General features: G+C 37.4%; 1 protein-coding gene across 5 annotated transcripts in view; it reads left to right on the forward strand.

The window, feature by feature from the left end:
* Window positions 1-365: 365 nt before the first annotated feature.
* si:dkey-71h2.2 (low density lipoprotein receptor adapter protein 1-B) overlaps window positions 366-24,857 on the forward strand; it is a 30,492-nt gene continuing 6,000 nt past the window's right edge. For 2 of the 5 annotated variants that reach the window (XM_057353453.1, XM_057353454.1), the window contains exons 1-7: window positions 368-619; window positions 16,562-16,704; window positions 17,651-17,769; window positions 23,367-23,481; window positions 23,775-23,847; window positions 24,127-24,207; window positions 24,583-24,701. In XM_057353453.1, the coding sequence (XP_057209436.1) occupies window positions 535-619; window positions 16,562-16,704; window positions 17,651-17,769; window positions 23,367-23,481; window positions 23,775-23,847; window positions 24,127-24,207; window positions 24,583-24,701 (735 nt within the window). In that variant the 5' untranslated portion in view covers window positions 368-534. Of the gene's footprint in view, window positions 620-16,561; window positions 16,705-17,650; window positions 17,770-23,366; window positions 23,482-23,774; window positions 23,848-24,126; window positions 24,208-24,582; window positions 24,702-24,857 lie in introns of all 5 variants that reach the window. The other 3 variants (XM_057353451.1, XM_057353450.1, XM_057353452.1) reach the window with 3 other exon arrangements.

Here is a 24,857-nt window from a genome sequence, read left to right on the forward strand (position 1 = left end):
CAAAAAAAAGTTAATTTAAAATTATGCGCAATTGTTTCTTTTTTTTCTACGTATTCAACGTCTTTGTATTTGTACTTTATAGATTCAACCATAACAACAATTAGCAAACAACGTAAAATGTATGAATTACACGCTTCACATTCCGTTTTCCTACAATACATCACCCAAATGTTACTGCATTTATTCCATTGTGTTATTTGGTTAAACTACAATGGAAAACGCGAATTGTCAGCATAATGATAATTTAGGTAGATTTATATAGTAAAGCCTTAAGTTTAACATGGTTGTATTTTTTTCTCATTTCATGTCATGAAACGTCACGAGTCCGAGTGTAAACGGAGCGCCTCGTGGATCAGATCGTGCGCTGTACAGTAAAGGGTTAATATTACTGTAGCCTACAGGACTGTGTGAGCTGTCTATAGACTGCTCGTGTCCACTCGCTTCATACTCGTTGCATGCTCTACTTCTACCATCATCCACATACAGTGATAGGCACCAAAGAAGAGCACAGCACCTGCTCAGCCACCATCCAGCATGGATGCGTTAAAATCAGCCGGGAGGGCGATTATCAAAAGTCCGGGAGTGCCGCGGCACACATGGGGAACCTCAAAGCATGAAAGTGAGTAACGTGTGATCTGTATTTATATTGACTGCTGCATCAGCGCGCGCTGTCCATGAAATGCAACGCTATTGCGCAATACCTAATTGCCTTTTTAAAACATTTCATTTTGTTGCAAGGAAAATTCTTGTGGCTAGTGTAATATATTTCTCACATTTACACTCTTTTCAGTCTAACATGTTAACTGTATAAGATATTTGTGTACTTACTTTTTAATGCTTTAAAAAGCAAATTCTTTCAGTGCTGTTGGTGGGGTCCTTGCACAAAATAATGCCCCTGCAGATGTTTACACTACAAATACTGTAAAATTATGATTACTGTAGTAAAATAATTCACTACAGCACTGCGGTTGGCTGGTGCTTTGATTTGTGTTAAAACTTGGTCAGGCTCAGAGAGACATGTGGTCAAACCTCATAAAATCACAGCCTTCTGACTTTCACACTTTCAGTGACTCTAAATCACACATCCTCCGTTAACAGTTAACCTTTAACTGTTTAATCAGTTGGTCAATTCCTCAGTCTTGCCAGCTTCTGTTCTGGAAGAAGGAACAATTGAGCACTCTTGTATGGAAAAGAGGGCAGTGTATTATAAGACAGCCCGTGTCACATCAGCGGTGACAGGCGTTTGTGACAGCCGAGAGCCTGAGGCTCAGCACGCTGTCGTTCTGACGTGTGAGATGTGAAGTTCAGGATCCACGCTGGGGGAGAGAAGGAAACATTTCGGTTTACCACTTGAACTGTATGCCAAAAATACAGCTGGTGTCCCTCTACATTGCCTTTCACATCCCAGGGATGCATTTTTCATTGAGGACCAATAAAATTAACTTGATGAATTATTCAAATCAACAGCTGTGTCTTGGGAATTTCTGCTGTCTCGGGATTCATGTTTAATGATTTGAATGGAAGTCTGTCGCTCTAGAATTGTGTTTCAGTTGGGTTTAAAGAGACAAGATTTAGAATATGGGTTTAATTTATATTTATAATAATATTTAGCTTATGTGTTTAATTATTAAAACATTTTCAGTTAAAATAGCTGTGATGTGTGTGTATGAAAATGCTGCTGAGGCAATGAACTGGTGTCTGTATGATAAGGTCAGCGTTGCCTGGAGTCAGTGATGTTGCCATGATTTTTTAGCACCTCAATGTTTCGACAATGATCTTTGTGCTTTCATTAAACAAAGCTGAAACGATGGGGAGAGGGTAAATAGTGTATGTGTGACTTTCTTTCATGCGGAACACAAAAGAAATTCTGAAGAATGTTGGTAAACATTGGACCCCTTAGACTTGAATTGTATGGACACATAAACACCTGAAACATTTCTCATATCTTCTTTTGCATTCAGAAGAAAGAGTCATATACAGGGTTTGAACAATATAATTTTGTTTTTGGGTGAACTATCCCTTTAAAAGTGACATTAGTAAAATAAATAATTTTCTCTTTTATGCTGCTAAATAGGAAATGTCTATGCCTGAGTGAGTGAATTTCAAGGGGGGGCGGAGTTCCACCTCAAGTAGAGGATTTCTAACTTTTATCCATTAAACAGCCTCCTAACCCTATGCACATTTCATACATACAGTGTAAACCATCTGCATGTTCCCAACTAGAGTCACTCCAGTGAATCTGATGACAGAAATGTGTCACGAACTGGCAGAAAGAACCCAATAGCAGGCAGGCGTGAAGGGGTTAACAAGGGTATTTATTATATAACAAAAACAGAACAAAAACACCCACAATGGGGGAAAACAGAACTAAGAAATATAAAACAAAAGACTTCCCACGAGGGGGCAAAATGAAAACAAGAACAGCCAAAAAACTAACTAAAACAATGACCAAACGTCTTACCAAAAATAACATGAAAGGGAACACAGGCAGGGCAAGAACCAGGAACACAAAGACTTCAACAAGAACGGGCACGGGCACGGGCACAAGGTACAAGGTACAAGGTACAAGGTACAAGGTACAAGGTACAAGGTACAAGGTACAAGGTACAAGGTACAAGGTACAAGAACATGCATCTACACATGAACCGCACATAAACATACGTACACGCAATACAAGAGCACAAGACAAAGAAACAAGAGGGTATATATATAGGGAAGACAAACGAGGGATAATTACACGGGGCAGGTGTGGGACATTAAACACTCAGGGAAAGATCACAAGGAAACGAGAGGAATGGGGCCAATGACAAGACACTGGAGAGAACGTATATTATTGTCAAACGGACAATAATATGTTTCTCTCCACACATAACCAAAGACTTTGTCATGGCTCTGCTACAGGACCAAGGAAAACATGACTAAGGAAGCAGAGCCATAACAGAAATGACATTGTTTTATTGTAGTATTATTGTAATACTATTGACCATAATATTTCATGTTAGTTGATGAGTTTTTATTCCTGAAACAATAATGGCAGGTTTGTGTGCTCTGGCAGACATAATGAAACACAAGTTCAAGAATAAATATATTGATGATGTCTATGTAGTAAACTCATTCTCAATACAGCTCATAAAGTGATTAAGTCCACACGACTTTCTCTGCATTGATCAAGTGTTGATTTTCTGTGGACTACATTAGATACCGCAATGGCTGCTAATGCTGCGTGATATAAGATCAATACGTCAGAAGCTCTCGGTCTTTGCTTAAAGGTAATTGTGTTAGTCCATGCGGCAAAGCAAACATTTTTAGAGCCACATTTGGTAGAAGGATTCTCAGGATGGATGTCAGTCAGCACATTGATCACACACACAAGTGTCTGTTGGCTGCTTCTGAAGGACATGAACATTGCAAGGACAACAGAGAAGTGACCGTAGTGTCTCACTTTCTATTATCTGAAGTGAGGTGAACACTTACACAGATTGATACAGTACATGCAAACAAAGTGGGTGGGAAACTCTGTCCTACATTACATAATAAACGGTGATGTGTAGTTCTGTTCCTGCATTGTTTATATTTAGACTAGTGTAATTTGTGTGCATAGTTTCTAGGTTAAAGACAAATGGAACACCATTTTACTTTAAACTAACAACAAGAAACAACACTTTTATTATATCTCAGATATGCTGTGGCATTATTAGGTCGCGTATGTCCCCTTAATACCGTAAAAATGGGGGAAATCACATCTGAACTTTTTCTACACATTCCTTCAAACCGTCTGCTTCTATGTTGGTGTACTAGCCAGTGTTCACAATCCAATAGATTCGATGGATACAATTAATACATTTTTTCCTCATTGAACAGCCTGTTTCAGTCAGAAATACTCTATGCAACCAAAAGTTCTTCACAGCGATGCCATGGAAGAACTATTTTTGGTTTGATGTTACTCAAAGGTTAATTTCTGTTTTTTTTACAAAGAATCTTTTGTGTAACAGAAGGGTTCTACAGATGTTTAGAATAATGTTAATGGAGTGTTTCTTCTAGGGCATCGTGAACTGAGCACCTTCATTGAAGAGTGTATGTTTGTATTGTATTACTCTTATTGATAGAGACCTGCTTCCTGTTCTTTTAGTCAATGAATGTTCAATGTTCATATTTAAATAAGGTGTGATGAAGGTCTCGGGCTTATAGGTGCACTTTCAATTTAGTTGAGTGTTTGCTAAACATCTGCTAAAGCGTCATTTTTATTTAATATAAGTGTTCATACAGACAAGACTGAAAGTGATGAACAAGGTCTGAGTAAAATACTGCAGTTCCTTCAATTCAGTCGATCCATTACCACCTTCCTGATGACTTTTTAATCTGTATTTTACGTTACCATTCACATTGCAGCTGTTCACTTTGGGATGTCAATATTTAATAATAATAATAATACTCTTGTAAAGCACCTTTTTACAAAAACAAAGACCACATTACACATCAGAAGTATAGAGAAAATAAGACAGAGTATAGACTAAAGATAATAGAAAAAAGCATTACAAAATGTACAAGTTAAAGATCAAGAAGCAATATACAGTTAGAGCAGGTCACAGGCAATGCATTATATGACACCACGTGCTCAAGGGTTGCCAAAAAGAATTTACAAGTTACAAAAAAACTGTAATTTTACGCAATTTTACTGTTTTATTTGACATAATTTCACATATTTTTGAAATGCTGTAAAAATGTAAAATTACTGAAATAAACTGCAAATTTACTAATTAAAAATTTAATTTTACTTAACAAAAATTTATTTTACGTTTTTTCTCTGGCTCCTCAGCTGCTCGAATAAGAATATTATATTTTTACAGTGCTGGCTACAGTATCTCTGAAACATCTGCTGACAAATGTCACACTTACACACAAATATTTCCTAATATTTGCTTTGTTTGTAATGTAGATTGTTTTCTTATTCAAATGTCTTGAGACATTGCCTCTCTCCCCTCCCTAAAGAAAATATCTCTAATTAGAAATCTGCACACTTTGATGTGTATCCCCCACATACTCATACTATAAAAACACTGCAGTACAGTACACTATTTATACAAGTGTGCAATGCTGTGTAAAAAGACCTTTAGGATTCCTAAGGCCATCCTCCTTGTTGCCCATTTTACGGCTCGTCTGACACTGATGTCACTAGGCACAGCTTTTATGAAGACTGAGTATATAAGACTACCTTCATTCTGCCTTAATTATGACTTCCCACTGACCTGGAAGGCACACATGGGGAGAGAGAGAGAGAAATAGACTTGCTCCTTTATTACTTCTGGCCTCAGTGACTCTCAGACAATGTTATTGTGATAAACCTCAGATAAGACGCTGTGACATCTATGTGCAACAGAAATTCTGCCTGCCATTGAATTTTGGTGCAGGCCATTTAGGTTGACCAATATAGTTTAATTTCTTTACAAAGGCTTTGACATACAGTAGGACTGTTTAGGACAACAGGATCTGCGCTCTAGCTCAGGGGTCTTTGAATGGGGGGGCAAGATGTACTAACATATAATTATAATACAGCATATTATTATCATATTATTTTCACCGCCTCTTATACTCAGCTGGTTTTTTGAAATACCGTTCGCTTTATTATTACACTGTCTTTGAAATGATTTTTCTGCATCAAATATAAATGCATTCTGTTTGAACTGTGGCTCTCATGTCTGTCAGCAAAAAATACATTTAGCAGTCTGCCTATCCCTCCCTTCTTTTTAAACCAAATGACAAGTAGTCTCTCTATTCTTTCCTCCAGCTTTGATTTGTTTATTTGCAATCTTTTAAATCACTTAAAAAACTGAAGCATAATCCCCTCGGACCTCAGTGTAGATCTTTCTTTCTCTGTCTATTCTCTTGTCTATGTCATTATTTTTCCTAACTCTCTGTGAAGATACAGGCTCCCTGTGGTTTGTTCCCTGCAGGTTATGAATAAAAGACGAGAAATAGATTTTGGAGAGAGTAACTGATGCACCATGTGCATATCTGGCCACACTCAGGACACAGTGTGTTTAAAAGCAAAGAATAAGAGTCATACATCACACTAAAGTAATTCGTATGTGCTTTTCTATTTTACTTTCTTGTAAATACTTGTAAATAACTGTTAATGTTATGACGGAATATTATTATATTATCTTTTTTAACCAAAAGTGAAATTCCTTTTTTTCTGCAGTAAAGCATGAGACAGTACTGATGTAGAGTACTGCATGAGAAGTATGGCCAGTGGAGTGTCTGGGGCCCTCCACATCCGCCCACAGCGAGCTCATTGACATCCAAACTTTCCTTCCTGTTTGACAGCCTGAACATGTATCAGGGAAATTTGACTCTGTCTTTCTGTCATTTCCACTCGTCTGACAGCTCTCTTTTGCTCTTAGGTACCTGTTACCCACAATATTGTGTTGTTAAAAAATCTCTTTTATTCTATTTTTGGCATTTCTGCTTTGGGTACATCTGTCCTGGTGAACATTGTCACTGTCTGTCACTCTATGCATGTGCTCTCATTGTCTTTTATCTTTGCTGCTGATCTCAGTAGGATTTAGAGTCTAGACTCATCTGGTCTATAAACCAAACTGAGATCTTAAATATATGCATGTTAAAATTCTCTGAGACCCCAAACATAAGCAATGTAAGATTTTTACAATCCATTCTTATAAGATGAACTTTATCCATTGGCTGTCTTCAGTGCTTTGAACTTTGACCTCAGCCATTACTGAATGCAGGCAGGGCATGTGATTTCCGGCTCAAAATCCACCAATTAGCAGCACACGGAGTAGTTGCATTAGAGCCAAACCCCCATGGGACATCGCTTATGCCACACACACCAGCAGTGGCCCTTTTGTAGCTACCAGTTTTTTTATAATTGGGCATCATCATATAAAAGCATACAGTAGGGATGTGAGTTTACACTGAGGATGGGGATTCTTACCCAGTACTGGGCTTTTTAGAGGAATACCTGAATATTTACAATGCGTCTTGAATAAACCATGATCATTACATTTGTTTTGCGGCCAGTATTGATTTCCATCAATTTCAAAGACACAAGTTCAGACTAGAACATTTGCCAAGTAGTTCATAACTCAAAAGGTAAAGCTATACAATTAAAGGTCCAATGTGTGATATTTTGGAGGACCAGAAATGCAATTTAATATACATAACTATGTCTTCAGAGGTGTATAAAGACCTTACATACTGAAGCGTTATGTTTTTAGAACGGGGCTAGTTAACTGGTGGCCCGCGGGCCAAATGCGGCCAGCCAATCATCTTTACCTGGTCCACCTTAATATTTCAAATAAGTGGAGAGACTTTAAGAATGGTGTGCTTTAAGAAATGCACGGCCTGAGACGTCATATCTTTGAAAGTCCAAAACGCTGCTAAATTCAATGCAAAAGTAATTCCTGGGGCTAATAACGATATGTTGATGTCTTATAAAGCTATTTGATCGGTCTCCAAGAAACTTTATGTTATTTACAATGTTATAATCTGCAATCCAGAGCCACGGGCAGTCGGTTTGCACACGCGATAGGTCGTGTCCAAAACGTGTCTTGTGCCCTTGAAAGTAACTGCAGGTTGGGTACACCGTGAGCGATTGTCTCAGATAAGGGAAAATTTTGTTGTTTTTAATACTGCATTCATTATGTATGATTTAAACGGCTATATTTACGAAAAACAGCTGTTCATCTCCCTTCAGAACTTGCACTTCAAAGGATCTGTCCTTCTAAGTGTGTGGGGCACATGCAATTGGAATTCACCCGATGATGCGATAATAGCGTTCAGTTTCTTGCACAGACCAATTGGTTTGCTTTATAAGAAGCCAGTTTAATGTCACAAAGGGCAGGAATACTTCTGTGTTGAATGTATTTGACTTTTATTGATTTGACTTCATCCAAATATAGTCATAAATATCTTCTTGAAAAAACAATGCCACCCACATCTTGGATGTACTTGGGGACTGGGGGTCAGTGAATTAACAGCAATGTCATTTTTGGGTAACTAACGCAACTAACGCATTAAGGAATACAAAATACAGTTAAAAGACAATGTCCCTTTTAATTAAATATCATGAAAAGGCACAAATACTGGATGCAATATTTGTGTGCATGTTTTAATATATAATCTATAAGTAACGGTAATAAAAGCAGTATAAAAGGAACAAAATGCAATAAATAACAGAAGAAATTAGTATATGGTAAAAACTGGCCCACATCCTATTACTATTATTATTATTATACTTTTGGAATCTGGCCCTTGAAGAAAAGTAATTGAAGACCCCTGCCTTAGAATTAGCTATTTCTATCTACATACACTGTGGGTCCACTTACATGGAATTCGTCATGTTGTTTCTACAGTAGCCCTAAACGGACAAACTGCTCTGCGCATTTCGTAAATACATTATCTCTTTCTGCAAAGAAGCGAAAATGTGATGAGACCTAAGCTCTGTGTCAGCCACCGTAATGCTTCAAAAGGGAGGGGTGGAGTGAGTCGTTGTTTGCAATTCGCAACCTCACCGCTATGCTGCTAAATTTCATACACTGGACCTGCTTACTTCAGTGTTATAGAACGACTGACCTAAATATGGATCCAGCAGTATCCCTCGTCAGTATGCGGCAAGGTAACCATACCCTCAAGGAACATATTCAAGACTTTCTGGACATTTCATTTTACTCTGGCCGCCAGTCCAGAGCCAACTTGCAAGATGCTCGCCAGTCCAGAGCCCGCTCACAAGATAGCCGCCAACACAGAGCCCGTTTGCAAGGTAGCCGCCAACCCAGAGCCCGTTCGCAAGGTAGCCGCCAACCCAGAGCCCGTTCGCAAGGTAGCCGCCAACCCAGAGCCCATTCGCAAGGTAGCCGCCAACCCAGATCCTCCAGCCATCATCGCCGCCTCACCAGTGGACCCAAGTCTGGCGGTCCCAGAGGTGTCTGAGGTATGTCCCCTGTCCACTGTACTTCCTGTGATGGCTACAGCTCTGTGGTGTTTGTGGTCCTCCCCGGAGGTTGTTGCAGCCCACGAACCTTAGCCCAGTCAAGTCCAAGAGTCCGTTCCTGAGCCTGGTCAAGTCCAAGAGTCCGTTCCTGAGCCCGGTCAAGTCCAAGAGTCAGATCATGAGCCCAGTAAAGTCCAAGAGTCCGTTCCTGAACCCGGTCAAGTCCAAGAGTCCATTCCTGAGCCCGGTCAAGTCCAAGGTCAAGTCCAAGAGTCTGTTCCTGAGCCCGGTCAAGTCCAAGAGTCCGTTCCTGAGCCCGGTCAAGCCCATGAATCTGTTCCTGATCCAAGTTCGGTCAAGTTCAAGAGTCTGTTCTCCACCCAGACCACCATTTGTGCCACCTGCTGGAAAGTCTACTACACCTGCTCTGCTCTTGTCACCACCCTGTGATCTGCCTCCACCACCATGGCCGCCGCCTTCAGCTCAGTCAGCGCTGTCTCTGGTCCTGCTCTGGTCGCCACCCACTAAGCTATTAACTCAACCCTGGCCGCCACCTCCAGTTTCATCAGCTCCGCCTCTAGCTCTGCTCTGGTCCCCGCCTTCAGCTCTACTGATTTCTTTGTGGCCTCCGCCTCCTGCTCTGCCGGCTCCGCCCTGCACTCCCCCTCCTGCTCTGCCTCCAGCTCCGCCCTTGCCTCCAGCTCTGCCCTGGACTCCACCTTCTACTCTGCCTGCTCAGCTCTATGGGCCAGGTCCTGTTCCCCTACACGGGCCTGGCCCCCCATCCCACCCTCTTTTCTGCCTCCGCTCCACCACCCACCTGGATTGTTGTATTTTTTGGTTGTTTAAAGTGTCTGGAATCCGCTCTTTGAGGGGTGGTTCTGTGAATCGGTTGACATTGCTTTTGCTGTGAATTTCTAGTTTGTATTCCTGAGTTCCTGTTTCCCCATGTCATCTTGTAGTTCTTTGTTGATTCTTTGATTATTGGTTCAATATTAATTAGCGTCAGGTGTTCCTTGTTTGCCCGTTTGTTTGTCCCATGTATCAGTGGCGATCGGTGCCTCCTCTTCAGGGGAAGCAGGAATTCAAAATACGTGTTCAGCGCTTCACGTGACCCTATGTGCATCACGCATCATGTCAAAATACGTGCCTGCTGCAAACTCGTCGAAAGGGTTTATGATAAAAGAGATGCTCGCGTTAACACTTAACTCTGATTACACATGAGACTAAGCGAGTATCTAGCAAACGCGTCTGCAGCAGGCATGTATTTTGACATGACGCGACACACACATGACGGGCTAAATACATGTTTTGCCGAGCTTCGCATTACTGCTTCCCCTGAAGAGGAGTGACGGATCGCCAATGCCATGTATATATAGTCCTAGTGTTTCATTTGTCCTTTGTCAGTCATTGTATGGGTTTTCATGGTTTTGTCCCGTTATTTCTTTTGTTATGTTTCTAGTTCTCAGTTTGTCATGTGGATTATTTGTTTATTTGTTCTGATCTTTATTTTGTTATTATTTCATAAACTTTTCAAAACTACAAGTGGATTCGCTTTCCTGCCTGGTTACTCCCGTGTTACACACGCAAACTTTTATTCTTGCCTGAACTTGGACCTGTATCATTTAATTTGGTTTCTTATCAATACTTCTCAATACTAAGGCTCAATACACAGAGGCGTTTTTATGAATCTGAAATGCCAGGCTCTGGGTGAAAACATCAGCTGCGGGCACTTGGATGGCGTTTCCAGCCGAGACGCCTTGGTTACTATGATACGCTGAGCGTGGAAAAACGCAGAGCGCTAGCTGAGAATGGGCTAAAAGCACGAGCTGCTGCTGTTTTTAAAAAGCACGGCGCCTTCGTTGAAAACAATTTGAAAAATGTGCCGCAGGAAAAAACACTTTTTTTCAATAATTTGATTTTCAGCTACGCAAACAAAACGGCTAATTTACAATAGATGTAACATTTTAATATACAAATATTGTAAACAGTTACATTTTCTTAATGGTTAAAATGCATATTGTTCATTATAATGTGAATTGTAATTTATATTCATAGGTATATAAGAAATTAGCAAGGAGTGAGAAAGTCCAAAGTTGACTCACAGATAAGACTCAGCTTTTGTTAACATGAACAAACATTGTCATACAGCTATAGGCAAAGCTGCACTGCAGTTGGATTAGTATGAGAACAAAAAGCAAATAACATTATTCATTCATACATTTTGTTTATTTTAAAGGATTTGTGGGGAAAATGTCTGGATAATAGAGGTTTGCTATTTGTTGTAAACATCATTCATGAAAGATGTGAAGGGAGAGTTTCTATAATCTGTAGTAGTAAAATATAATTTATACAACGCAGTAACTCAAGTTGGATTAGTTAGTGTGAAGTGTGATGACTCTACTATATAAAATTCATAACAATTCTGTCATCTGCTTTCATATGTATTTGTATTTCATTTTACCCAGAAGAGAATAAAATGGAAATTTAAGATGACAATGATGATACATATATATATAAATATGTGTGCTGTGTTGGTAGGACAGTCTTGTGTGTATTAGTTTCCAATGATTGTGAAGTGAAGCAGAAAATCGTTAATTCATTCATTTTTGAAGAAAGTTCCTTTGGTTGCCTTGAGGGAGGAGATGTTGTCTTTCCTCTTTCACTGGAAAGATAAACCTCGTTTTCTCTGTTCGTTAATTTCATTTGCGCAGTCATGCATGAGAGAGATAACGCGCATAATTACAGGCCTCTGCAGACCTGAAAGTTCTTGGAGAAAAAGGAACAGTGTTGAAAAATTTATAAGGGTTATTCTCAAAAAACTTGATTTAACTGTTTGAATCATGAGATCTCTGAAAGAAAACTCAGAAAGGCTATATACTTGATGTAGCTTTGTAACTCATAATCATTTATAACTTTTCAAAATTTTAGATGAGAAAAAGATCAACTTTTTGCTTTTGTGTAATGGAAATGTGTGCTTTGTTTGCAGTTCTCTCAACATGAAGAAAAACAAAGTCTTGGAATCTTGTAAAAAAGTGCAAATAAGTAACACACGAAAATTGTAAGACTACAGGAAATAAATATGTTTAATATTCGTTTTATCATTCAGAAAAACGTGCTCAATAGTACATTATTTATATTTTTCATTAGGATCATTTGTTGATCTTCATTGTATTGATTTCTCAGTATTTTTTGCTTTTTGTTGTGACTGCTGATGTTTGCATGTTAACACAACCCCCCAGCCCCCCCTGCCCATTGTAGCACTTACGTTGCTAGGCAACGGATCTTGGCCTGACACTACTGTAGTGTCCTCTGCATGCATTGTCCTAAGCAGAGAAATTTGAAGAAGATCTGATGAGTTCAGTTCTTTATCTAAAAGCACAAAATGTAACATTAAGACCTTCCTCAACAATACATTTGAAAATAAATTAGATCTGAGAATGTTTGATGCTATAGGAGAACCTTTTTAAGTTCCACAAAGACATATTTATCTTGGTTAGACCAGTGGTTATATGGGTAGCTATATTTTATTATTAGCATATAGCGTTATTTTCCCCCTCTTATGATACTACCAGAACAGACCTGTAACCCGATTTTGGGTCATGATCCACCAGTTGAGAACCAGTTTAATGGCAGATCCTATGTTATATGAAGTCAACCCAAGAATATAAAAAAATGCTTCTTCATAGACGATGGACTATAGATGAAGTCTTTAAAATGTTTCTATGTAACATCTTAGGTTCAACTGCCTTGAGACTGGGTTGGTATAGAACAATTAAAGAGCTACTAAAGAATGTTGCAGTCAATTTATGGATGGAATACACTACAAGACTTTTGCCCAGATTTTCAGGCTGGAGTTGTTGCAGAAAGTCTGCGCCAGTCTGCAGATTTTATGATATATTGTTTTCTATGCAAACGTTCAAAAAGTCTGCAAGTGTATGATGTCTAGTTTTTAAAAAATCTGTTCAGATTTTAAAAGTCTTGTAGTGTATTCCAGCCTATATCAGTTATACTCTCTGTTCTGTCCCTCCAGTCTCTTCATGTCCTATATTCAGTCAAGGTAATGTCCTAGATTCTTACCAATGCTCATTATTCCGACACTTTAAATGACAGCGGAAAACATAGACGTATTTATTATGACAGCATGTCGGCATGTTTGTAGCTGAATGAAAGGAATTTTGTTTTTTAGTCTCCTTAGTAAAACACAAACTTTCCTTACCATGTTTGTGGTTAAACAATTTATGTGATACATAAAATGTAAATAGGTTTTGTGCACATAGTGCTTCTTCAACATGATTAGAAAAATCTGGGCATTTGATTTAACCGTTGCTATGGGCAACCGTCCTGGCTGTGTTTATGTGTTAGCTCATGTTTTAATTAATCTCATCATGGAAATGCAGTCATTATATTTACTGGGATGTAACACGCTTGAGTATTCATCTGACTTTTGAGTGTAAATGAGACCATTAAGCTTGTAATGTTCATAACTGGAACTGTAGCTGACAGTCTCCATTGATTTACTTCAGTGTGACAGTTCATCCAAAGGCCCAATTATCAAATGTGTCAGTGGGTTGAAAACACACTTAGCGTCTTATGAACAAGAAAATGACTAGCTAATGTTTCTCTCGTGTCTAATCTGTCATGTATTTTTTTTGGCTTGAGGCAGTATTAAGGATTAGATTTTTCCAAGATTAATTTCCCTACAAAACTGTAATAACATGCTAAACATCGTATTATATGCAAGTAAATTTATACTGAAGAGCATTGCAGAACCTTTACACCGTGACAATATCAATCTGGATTAATGCCATGTGGCGTTGTCTAACGCAGACACAAACGTGGTTACAGCACGTCTCAGCGCCTCCGGTAATCTCATTTTATGTTTGCACACATCGGATCACCAGACATCAAATTATGTGCTGTTAAAAAATGCAACTCTCACTCCAAAGATGCAATACTGGCTGTTTATTTTCATGTTTCACCCTGTTGTTCAACACAATCTCACGGCAAAAACTTTTTTTTTTAATTGTACGTTTTTGTAGGATTCACAAAGTATCAGAATCAGAATCAGAAAGAGCTTTGTGGCCAAGTGTGCTTGGACACACAAGGAATTTGTCTTAGTGACAGAAGCTTCCAGTGCACATACAGGTTAAAAAAGTGACAAGGCACAGGTAACAAAACTTAAAAAAATAAATATGTGAGAGACAATACACATTTGACAAAAAGGACAATATTAGACAAACGGACAATAGGCAGTATATTGGATGTACAGATGTGCTATATACAAATTATACTGTTATATACCAGTTATGCAGGGGAATGCGGATAGCTGAATATTATATCAACAACATATGTATAATAAATATGAGTATATAGTTGTGTATTGCACGTGTTTTTATTACACAGTAGATAATATAACTATCATTTAGCGCTGGGACTGATCCATCTATCAGTTTCAAACGATCTACAAATCCAGCGTTATATCCACAGTTTAAATAACATTCATCACCGAAATGCAGTGAACAAACAAACACAGCTGAACTTGATGGGCGTGCTCTTTCTCTCGCTCTAGCTGGTTGACGCGTGTGCATGGTCTTTCTCTCGCTCTCACTGGTTGACTTGTGGGTGTGATTTTCTGGGAGAATTGCCCAATAAGGGACTGAGAAAAGTTGTTACGTAACGGAATTTCATTTTCGAAAAAAACTTTGTGTACAAACCTTGGGGAAGTGTATCGAGCACAGAAAGTACTACGTCATAAGTTCAACTCGTTTTTTGACAAGTTGACCATATCGAACATGAGAAGCCAGCACGTTCAACATTGTAAAGAAGTCAGAATGCATGAAACACTGTTGACCCCCCCCCTTAAATCCTAACTTAAGAAAAAACTTTCTTTGCCAATGAGGAATTTCATGCCTTACTTTTCCCATATTTAGCTTTAGTTATTAGAAAACACAGTGTTTTTTATATTACGATAAATTTTACACCATCTTAATACATTATACTTATAATATTTTAATGCTAGCTAACATTTTAGCTAACATGCTATTGTTAATAATGCTGTTTAACACATCACATGCTTACATGAGAACGTGAGGTGCTTTTACACAAATAAAATTTAATAAATATATATTTCTATATTTACTTTTACCTCTTTGCTGGTGAGTACAATCACTGACATGTCATTTTACAGTATCCCTATGAAAAAAGAATGTTCTTTAGAAAAAACTTTGAGAGTTGCACTTACGAACATTTTTACGAACTTCCTATAATTGATTGTTTTTATATTTTTTTGTAAAAAAAAACACTTTTCTGTATCCGGCCCCCGGAGCATCAACATTAATCTGAAAATGTATTCATTTTAGCAGTCTGGTGTACATACAGTATGGAACACTGCAAGCCTTTAATACAGCAATGCTACCTGTAGTTGTTCATTGCTGGAAAAAAAGATTCTTGGCCCAGCTTTTATGTGTAAGCATATCCACTTCATGATTTCAGCATGACCAATATACAGGAACAGCTCAAGGAATCATAATGAGCTTACATGCCAGAGAACGTTGCTTAGAGCTTTTTGGCCACTTCTGTATTTTCCATGCCCTGTAGCCCATCTGAAATAAGCGTTAACAGAGATGCTGCTGTGCTGAGTGAGCATTAAGTGTACGTTTTCCTACCGGCCTAGGGTTGAGATAGATTTTGTGTCTTCTTAGGTTAATAATTTGCTTGCTGTTGAAAAATGTGTGGAGTTAAAATTGCCTTTCTGGCCACAAACAGCTGGTGCTTCTGGGGGGCCAGATGGCTCAAAGCACAGAGCTGTCAAAGCAGGGCACAGGACACTGTCATATTAGATAGGTTTTTTTCTTATCCCTTGCAACCCTTTTAGATAAAAGAATATAGTAGTAAACAAAAATGAGTTGAACTGTTGTATACAGTATGATTTGATATAAGCCCCTTTGTTCATGCTTATTTGAAACTAGAAAAAGTGGTAATCGTGCCACATATTCATGCAATTTATATAAATATAAATTACATTTTGAATGCTCTCTTATTGCAGTTCTGAATTTTTTCTTTCCCAAGGAATTTAGTGGAAATGCATAGAGGACGTTTGACAGTATCATTATCAAACAATATCACATAGATTAGAGTGCTGTTATAGCCCTATGTCATGTCATTCGGCTTCAGCGTGCTGATATACATGCATATTATATCACAATTGCGAGTGTGATAGTACTTTTAAACACTGTTGCAATAGCAGGGCAGTCAAATTAAGTGTGTCTTGGACCCAAATGGGACCGAAAAGCTATTTAAAGCTCGCTGTGTGGCACAGTTTTTCGAATGTCTCCCTGCGCGGAAACAAGAACCAAAGTGTAAAATCTGCTTTCCATGTTCAATAATATTTTAGGCAGAAAAACACTTTTTGCTAATAGACCCTTTGTTTTCAGTTTAGATAATACATTGAAAATAAATGTTACCATTTAATTTCTTTCACATTTTGATGTGATATCCTGCAGTGATTAATAAGCCTTCATGTTTCATGCTTTGAAAATGTTCGTGTGTGTTTTTTGAAAGGCTGTGAAGCAAGACCATGTTTGAAATGTGTTTATTTTGTGTTTTCAGAGCTCCCGGAGAACTGGACGGACACCAAGGAGACGCTGCTGGAAGGAATGGTGTTCAATGTGAAGTATCTGGGTATGACTTTGGTTGGCCAGCCGAAAGGAGAAGACATGGCAGCAGCTGCCATCAGGAGGATTGTTACCACGGTCAGTCACCAAAGGTCAAGAGACTAGTAAAATGTTAACATGTTGGCACATCATTTGGAACAACAGATGAATTCTGACATTTTTCTGGTAATCCTTAGCCGCTTTAGACAGATTATTTTATGTTAAACAATAGTAATGAAATAAATGAAATGATAGTTTTTCAGAAAACAACTGGAAAATATACATTTCCTGTAATAGCACAGTCAAATCAGACTGCATTAAAATGACAACTATCTTTCGAAATGAGCCGCCAAGCTCTGAATCCCTGAAATGAGTTTCTCTGCACTCTTTATCATTTGCGTTTTAAATCAGTGTTGACTGTCTCCTGGGGAAAAGAAAGACCCTCCAGATACACTTTGCCTGAATTCATTTGTCCTTGAGAAGTTCTGAACTGTAATTTCCCCTCGTCCCATACTGGCCTCTTTTCCTTTCTGCCAGCACATAGCAATAATATGTTCATATACAGTACCTCAATCACGGTACCACAGTGACACCACCTAAGCAAGCTGAAAATAATTGTTATATATGAAGAATTGTACCTATAGTGTAGTCAACCTTGTTACAGATAATGGCACACACAGACTTTTCTGACCTTTTGAGGATATTGTTTTTGGTCGATGAGTTAGGATTGGCCTTTCAAAGCTGACGGTGATAAAGCTGTTTGTCTGTGCCGCACACAACTTGTTTCTGCCCATGAGAAAGAAAAATCTCAGAAGAGATATCTAATTTTTTTGCAATTAGATTAAATGGAGAACTAAAAAGCTATGCAATTAAAATGTATTTTATAGCTTAATATTCTCATTGTATTTTACCAAGCGTCTCATTCTTCTAACTGTATATATCATAGGCAACTTTATGAAGCATTTTGAGAACTCGAATTTCACTGATGTATGAAAGAGCAACCTCTAAGCTATAAACTTTCTCTCTGGGAGTTTGTCACCCACAGGCTCGTGCCAGTGCCAATGCTAAGAAGTTCAGAAAGGTGACCCTCACTGTATCTCCTAAAGGAATCATCATCTCAGACACAGAAACCAATGACCTCATCGAGGACGTTTCCATTTACAGGTATTTAACCTTCTTCACATGCTTTCATACAATTCATAAAACTCAAAATTTAAACTCAAAGTTATTACTTGAGTGAGCTGACAATAAAAAATAGAAAACCCTGAAAATTATACAACCAACATACTGTACATGTTTCACATTCTTTCTGATTTTTGATCATCTTCCACACATCAGGCACAGTCGCTCTACTATCTGCATCAAACTTTGATTAAACATACAGTAACTTAATGAATTTTTATAATTATTTAGTTACTGCACATTTGCGATATTTCGATAATTTCAATATATTGTGCAGCTCTATGTATGCGAAGTTGTTAAAGTAACAAAAATATTGTTTTCAACAAATAAATCTGTTTTGGTATTTTACTTTGATATTTTGAGTATCTTTATATCAATTGTTGCACACACATTTTTTCATGTACAGTATATCTTGAGTAAACTTTAGGCTTAATACGTGATTGCGCAGAGGTTTTCGAATTCCCAGCATGCTTTGCTTAGAACAGAATAATAAGAATAAATGTAGAAAGTGTTATTTAATGAATTGGTAATTAAAACAAGAAAAGTGTGAGACTTTTATTTGTTTAGTATACTGATGTGTTAGCTTTTTAAATTACCCGACAAAACATCTGTAGTTTATCAGTACATCCACTCTGACTGAGATAAGTATGCTCTGTGGAATTTTGTAAAAAGAGTCAATTCTTTAAACAGGCATCTCCTGTTCACTCCCTCCCAATCAATAGCTGAAAGATTTTTAGTCAGTCAAGGTCTGTAGACCTACTGTGTTTTTTTTCTATGGGTACAGATAGCAGTATGACCTCTGTAGGCAAGTCACTAACCAATAAGTCATTACCATGTAAGTGTGTCAATCAAATATTCACAGGAGGCATACAATTATCCTGCGGTGGGGGTGGGGGTTGGTTCAGAGTGCAGATCCACTCTTATCAGCAACACCAGAGACTCAGTCATGGAAATTATAGTTATTTTATAATCCTCTCCCAGAAGATATAGCCCTCTTTCTTCCCAATCTCTCCATTCCCGCATCCAAAAATGCCCATTCCCAACAATACAGTATGCAAACAGCAGTATATCTGGTGAGTGTTTGGATTGATTTTTAGAGTCAGTTTAATATAATAAATTCAAGTGACCTAAAAAAAGAAACTTAAAATTTAAAGTAGCTTAAGTTGAAATATGGGTGAAATGTTTGTACAGTGTATGATGTCTGATGGCCTCTTATGTCCAATAAGATTCTGAAGTTTGCAACCACATTGGACACTATTGGAAAATGTTTATAATTTATCAAAAGAACACACTCAAAAAGTAAGTTCTTCATCAAAAACAATACATTCTTTGACAGTAAGGGAACTCACACCGCTTATAATCATTCCCTTCTTTGTAAAAACATGCCACATGCCTTGTTTCTTATTTCGGTGCCAAAAACACTATGTCCTTGAACCTGGAACTCCTCCATCATCCCGCTCGCACCCATCAGAGATCATCTGTGGGGTTCTGGCTATTTAACGTGATGGCATATGGATTCCTGATTAACACAGTGGAATGCCGAGAGCTCATGTAGCAGGACAAAATGCTCTCCAAAGCACCAGGCTTTCTTCTTATTTTTATTTCTGTTTTATTATCCTGATCCAGGTAAAACATGTTTCAGTCAAGATAAAAGAAATGCCCTAGAGCAGCGAGTCTTACATGGAAGAATGCAATCAGTGTAGACTTTGATCACGAGGCCTCAGTTTGACTTTCAAAGGGGCTCAGAAAATAAACACAAGTGCCAGGGGACGATACGGTATATCAGAGTTCAGTCAAAATGCTATAACAAATGCTATTTCAACCCGGGCCCTGAGGGGGTCTCGGACAGTCATTTGTAGAGTGAAGCACAGAATTATGGGTATTCTGTGGTTTTTACATACAGATAGTAAAGAAAATGAGAGAATTGCAAATAAAGTGATGGCGGTTTCAAAAGAAGAAAATTATACGAATACTTCATCTTTGTTCACTTTGAGCCCCATCCCACAGTGCAAAGCAGAGTATACAAATAATGAAGAAAAAGACAGCCGTTCTATTTTTAGTGAAAGAAAAGATGATGTTGTTTGTCTGGCCTTGGCAGGAGCTGTCAGCTTTGTTACATCAGAAACTGTAAAGGTTGAAGGGCAATCTGAGGCTTTTTAAATCTGCTTCTGTTTCATGACAATTAATGCAAACTGCAGTTTCTGATCATTCTGTGCACGTTCGTTCATAGAAAGATAATTTTACTACTGCCAACATTTCTTAAAAAAATCTATATTTTTAAAAATATAGGCTTTATTTTGCTAAATCAGTGTGATTTGTGTAATAAGATTCACCACGGTCCCACAGAAGTGTTTGGGGGTTCATGAAAGGATTAAACCAGAGCATGGCTTCTTTCCCATTCTGAGTGTCATAGACTGTACTGTAATGTGTTCAATAAGACACCCAGCAGGGCAAAACTGCGAGAGAACAATAAGTGTCACTCCTGTGAACGCCGGCATTCTCAAGGAAAATGGTGAATGTTTTGTTTACAAAATGTTGCATTTTGGAATTAAATTCTGATTTATGGGATGTACTTAAAATAAAGGAAATTTTATTCTGTTCTTAATTTTGTTATTTTAAAAGTTTTAAAACTGCCATATTTATACGATTAATAATTTGTTGGGCTGTTTTGCACAATTGTTAGACTTTGTACTAATGGTAAACCTGGGAAGATAAAATAAGTAAAGAAATAAAAATACTAACTACAGATACTAAATTTCTCCACCGATACCGATAGCAGATTATTCAGAGTGAGTTCTGTCCATGCTAATGCTGATACAGATGCCGATAGTTTGGTCGTGATTAAACGCATCCAGAATAAGTTTGTGTTTACATAATATCTGTATACATCTGTATTACATAAATAAGTTTGTAAAAAAATTTGTATTGATAAAAACACACACATACATGCATATACTGTATTTAAGAAAAATATAAAAAATAATAAACATTTATACATAGTTTAAATATTGGTCAATATAAATAAATACATATACATATTTCCTAATTATGTATACTAATATGTGGATGTGTGTGTATTTATAAATACAAAATTAATATGCACAGTACACAGAAATATATTTTGTAAACACAAACTATTATTCTGGATGCGATTGTCCGCAATTAATCGTTTGACAGCCCTATTTTGGTGGTTATATTAACTCTCATTATCTAAATTCTGAAGATTAGATTAATACTTCATAACTTTCTGAATGCTATTAATTCATAAAATAAATATTAACATTGAACATCAAACTTGTGATGTTTCTCAACATTTTCTACTTACAAAGCACAAATTCATTGCATTTTCCTGTCCTCTTTTGATTGACAGTATACTAAATCAGCCCTGATCATTGGCCAATAGCCTGAAAAGTTGCTTTTATCAGCCGATACCAATTATTGGCTGATATATCGATGCCTCTCTAATAAAAATTATTCAAATAATTGAAATAAAGTTGTGGAAAACAATACAGAGCTTATTTTACTATCTTTTTGAACATCCTATTGGTAGCTGACATGTTTGTCAGCATGTTGGGAAATAACCCATGAACAGACTTATTTCTTTGTTTATATTCATCATTTGATTGTTTTCATATACAAAAATATGTCATCATCCAGCCAATGCCAATTTGGAAGCTACTGTGTTAGTCGTAGGCACTGGGTCATGTTTTTCGCTCTCTGTTAGATGCACGACTGTATGTGACCTGGCTGCGTTTGTGCATTTGCTCAAATTGAACAAGCGTGTATCTTTCTTGCCTAAAGGGTTCAAAAGCAAAAGGCTTTCATGCTAATCCCAAACCCACTGTGTGGATGATGAATGCTCAGACTGTGGCCACTTTACATTATTTGTGCTTTCCACTTGGCCTGGATTCAGTTTCTTTGTGTATATGATTTACCTTATTTGTTCCCATATCTATGGGTTGTCACATGGGAAAGCTGTCATAAGTGCTACTTTATATTTATAAATATGTAACTGTAAGTTGCAACTACACAATTCTTGCTCTCTCTAAATGTCGAAAAAGTTACATTTTAAATGATAATGGTATTTTTTATAAATGTCAGGTCAGGGCAAGCTGTCCCTTTGGGGGGTGGGTTCATTTTGGTCTGTTTTATTTACACTAAATAATACAGTATTATTTGTTTTACATTGTTTGGTGTTTCAGAATTTGCTATAACTTTTGCTGAAAATTATAGAAAAGTATTTTTATTATAATGTGGCCAATTGTTTTACAACATGCTTCAATGTATAATTTTGTGGTCAGTAATGGTGTAAGCTTTTGTTTCTACAGTATCTGCAAATTTTGAGTATGTGCCAGAAATTGCTTTTGAAAATTGACAGAAATAAATCCACTTGTTTAAAAAGTGCAACTGATAATGTAAACACTGTGATTTTAATGCATTACACTTCAAAACGTTCAAAAGAACAGTTACAGATGTTTGTACAGTAAGTAACATAATAAGATGCTGCTGGCAGTATAACCGAGGTTGTTCAACTAAAACCTCCACCTCCTGTTAAAAAGGGGAATCTATATATTTAGGCCAACATTTAGAGTTTCCTTCCCTCAGCTTTCCCCACTTCATTAATGAAGTTGAGCGATGCACCACACACAAGAATAAATGGTAATTCACCACACCCCACATGTTCAGAGAGAGAAAGGAGAGAGATGGGGAATAGGGAGTCTTGGGCATTTGTATTTAGGTCGTGCATCAGAGGCACTTGTAGATGAAGTGAGATCAGAGCTTTTCGGCTTCCTCCAGTTCTTGTGTAATGGATCTCATTATTTCACACAGACAATCTCTCTCAACATGTCGCTCTAATTTTCTGTCCTTTTCCTGTAATGAGAGTGCTTAATGTGCAGATATTCAATTCTCTATAACCTTTCTCATTATTTATGTTAGATAGTTGGATTATCCATTTATTGAATGGCTGAATTGTTGATATCAAAAATTAATATCCTGAGAATGATTAAAAGCTAATTCGGCTTGCCATAGTCTGTATGATATTAAATGTGATCATCTCACCATTAGCTGTGTAAAAGCAAAACTCAATGTTTACTCCGTGTTGTGGTATATAATGGGTTTTATTTTACACTCATCTCTTTGCAGAAGCTAAATGAACTCGAATTGACAGGATATTATCACCACACCCAGAAAGTCTTACAGTTCAACCACAAACGATTCAGACCATCTCATCACGTTTCAGGCCTTAAGTTTTTAAGTGGTTTTATATAAGCCTATGAATGAATATGAAGATATTACAAACCCATGCTAAGGGTTTAATACTGTTACACCTTCAAAAATCTGTTTCTAAAAAATCTAAAGTTTTTAATGGTTTTAAATGGTTTAACTGGAAAAATTCCCTTTCCTAACATTTTTAAATGAGGGTCATGCTCTCAAACCAAAATACAACTTTAGGTTTAGGTTATCTGCAATGTTTAGCCATCTGCCAAAGTTCCATTTTTAATTTCCTGAAATATATCTGCAAATATAAACACAGTATGCAGTGTACATGAAAGAGCCTGTATTTCTTTTCTCTGCAGAATATCGTACTGCACAACTGATAAAACTCAGGATAAAGTCTTCGCCTACGTCTCCCAAAGCCAATTCAATGAAACTCTGGAGTGCCATGCCTTCCTGTGTCAAAAAAAGAAAATAGTGAGTGCTATTAGATGTGCATGAATACTTTGGGTTTAATTGATGTAATCCACATCTTTTAGTTACACTTTTTGTTAAATGTTTCAATTCTAATAGTTCTGATAGTCTGTGAAATTTTGCCTTCTCAACGTGTACCTTTTGTTTGGCTACAGTTTGTGTTTTTATTACAATTTTAAAACATTAGAAAAGCCACAGCCTTTTTCTCGTGATCTACACCTAGTATGTAGCGTCATCTAGTGGACAATAGTAGGGGACTTTAAATTCAGCCTTAGATTTTGTTCTGTTATTCACAGGCTCAGGCTGTGACTCTGACAGTCGCACAAGCTTTCAAAGTAGCTCTGGATCTGTGGGAGATAACACAAGAAGGTGAGATCTTATGAATGTTTGATACACTGTAAAAAATTCTGCCGTAATTTGACGGTAAAACAGTGGCAGCAGGGTTTCCAGCTGCGTACCGTAATTTTACAGTTTTATTAAATTACATATTTTCAGTAAATTAACGGTAAAAAACTGGTAACAGGGTTTCTGAATGAATGCTTTTTATTTAACTATAAAACATGTAAATAATACATTTGTTATATTGCAGTGTATTGCATTTGACAGAATATATCACCATTTTTGAGGGAAGCAAAACTTGTTTTTCAGATAAAAGTAAGAAAACTCGCACATGTGATTCCTGTTCAGAACGTGAATTGCAGCCAGAATCAGAACCAAACAGTGTTTCAGGTAGGCTACAATATAAAACCGTTTAAACAATTTTCTTTGTTTCATTTTTGTCATAACTTGTAATAAATTGGGGGAAACAATCTGTTTTCAGTTTATGAGAATGAATGAGTGTTTTACAATTTATTCTATAAAAATGTAATCGACGGTCTAAGCGGGAACAACATAAACAAACAAATGTGGCCCAAACTCTTCCGGACTCCCAAAAAAATCAGAGTAGTTTTAATTTAATTCATACACAATAAAATATGAATATAAATTAAACTACACATAAAATAAATTGTTACATTACTAGCCATAACCAAACACAGACCAGAAGTTAACTTCGGGCCAGGTGCGTGCGTATGTCTATACATGACTTTTATTGATTTATTACAGAGGAAGACAAAACTCAGGCTTTGAAGGAGCACAAACTTCGGAAACCCTTCTTCCCTGCCTTCCTTTCACCTTCTCCACGCAGCAATACTAGGAGACGGCCATTCAAACATGACTCCTGGGTAAGATGCATGCATGCTTATAAATCTGGCATGTGAACTTTGTTTGGGTCCCCCAGCAGAACAAGAATCGGGGTTAGAACTCAATGTTAAGCATGTCCTTTCACAGCAGGACAGTTGTAGTGTTGTTCATGGGTGTTTTTGAATCAATATGTGCTC

Source organism: Triplophysa rosa, linkage group LG15, assembly GCF_024868665.1.
Source record: "Triplophysa rosa linkage group LG15, Trosa_1v2, whole genome shotgun sequence".
NCBI classification, from domain to species: domain Eukaryota; kingdom Metazoa; phylum Chordata; class Actinopteri; order Cypriniformes; family Nemacheilidae; genus Triplophysa; species Triplophysa rosa.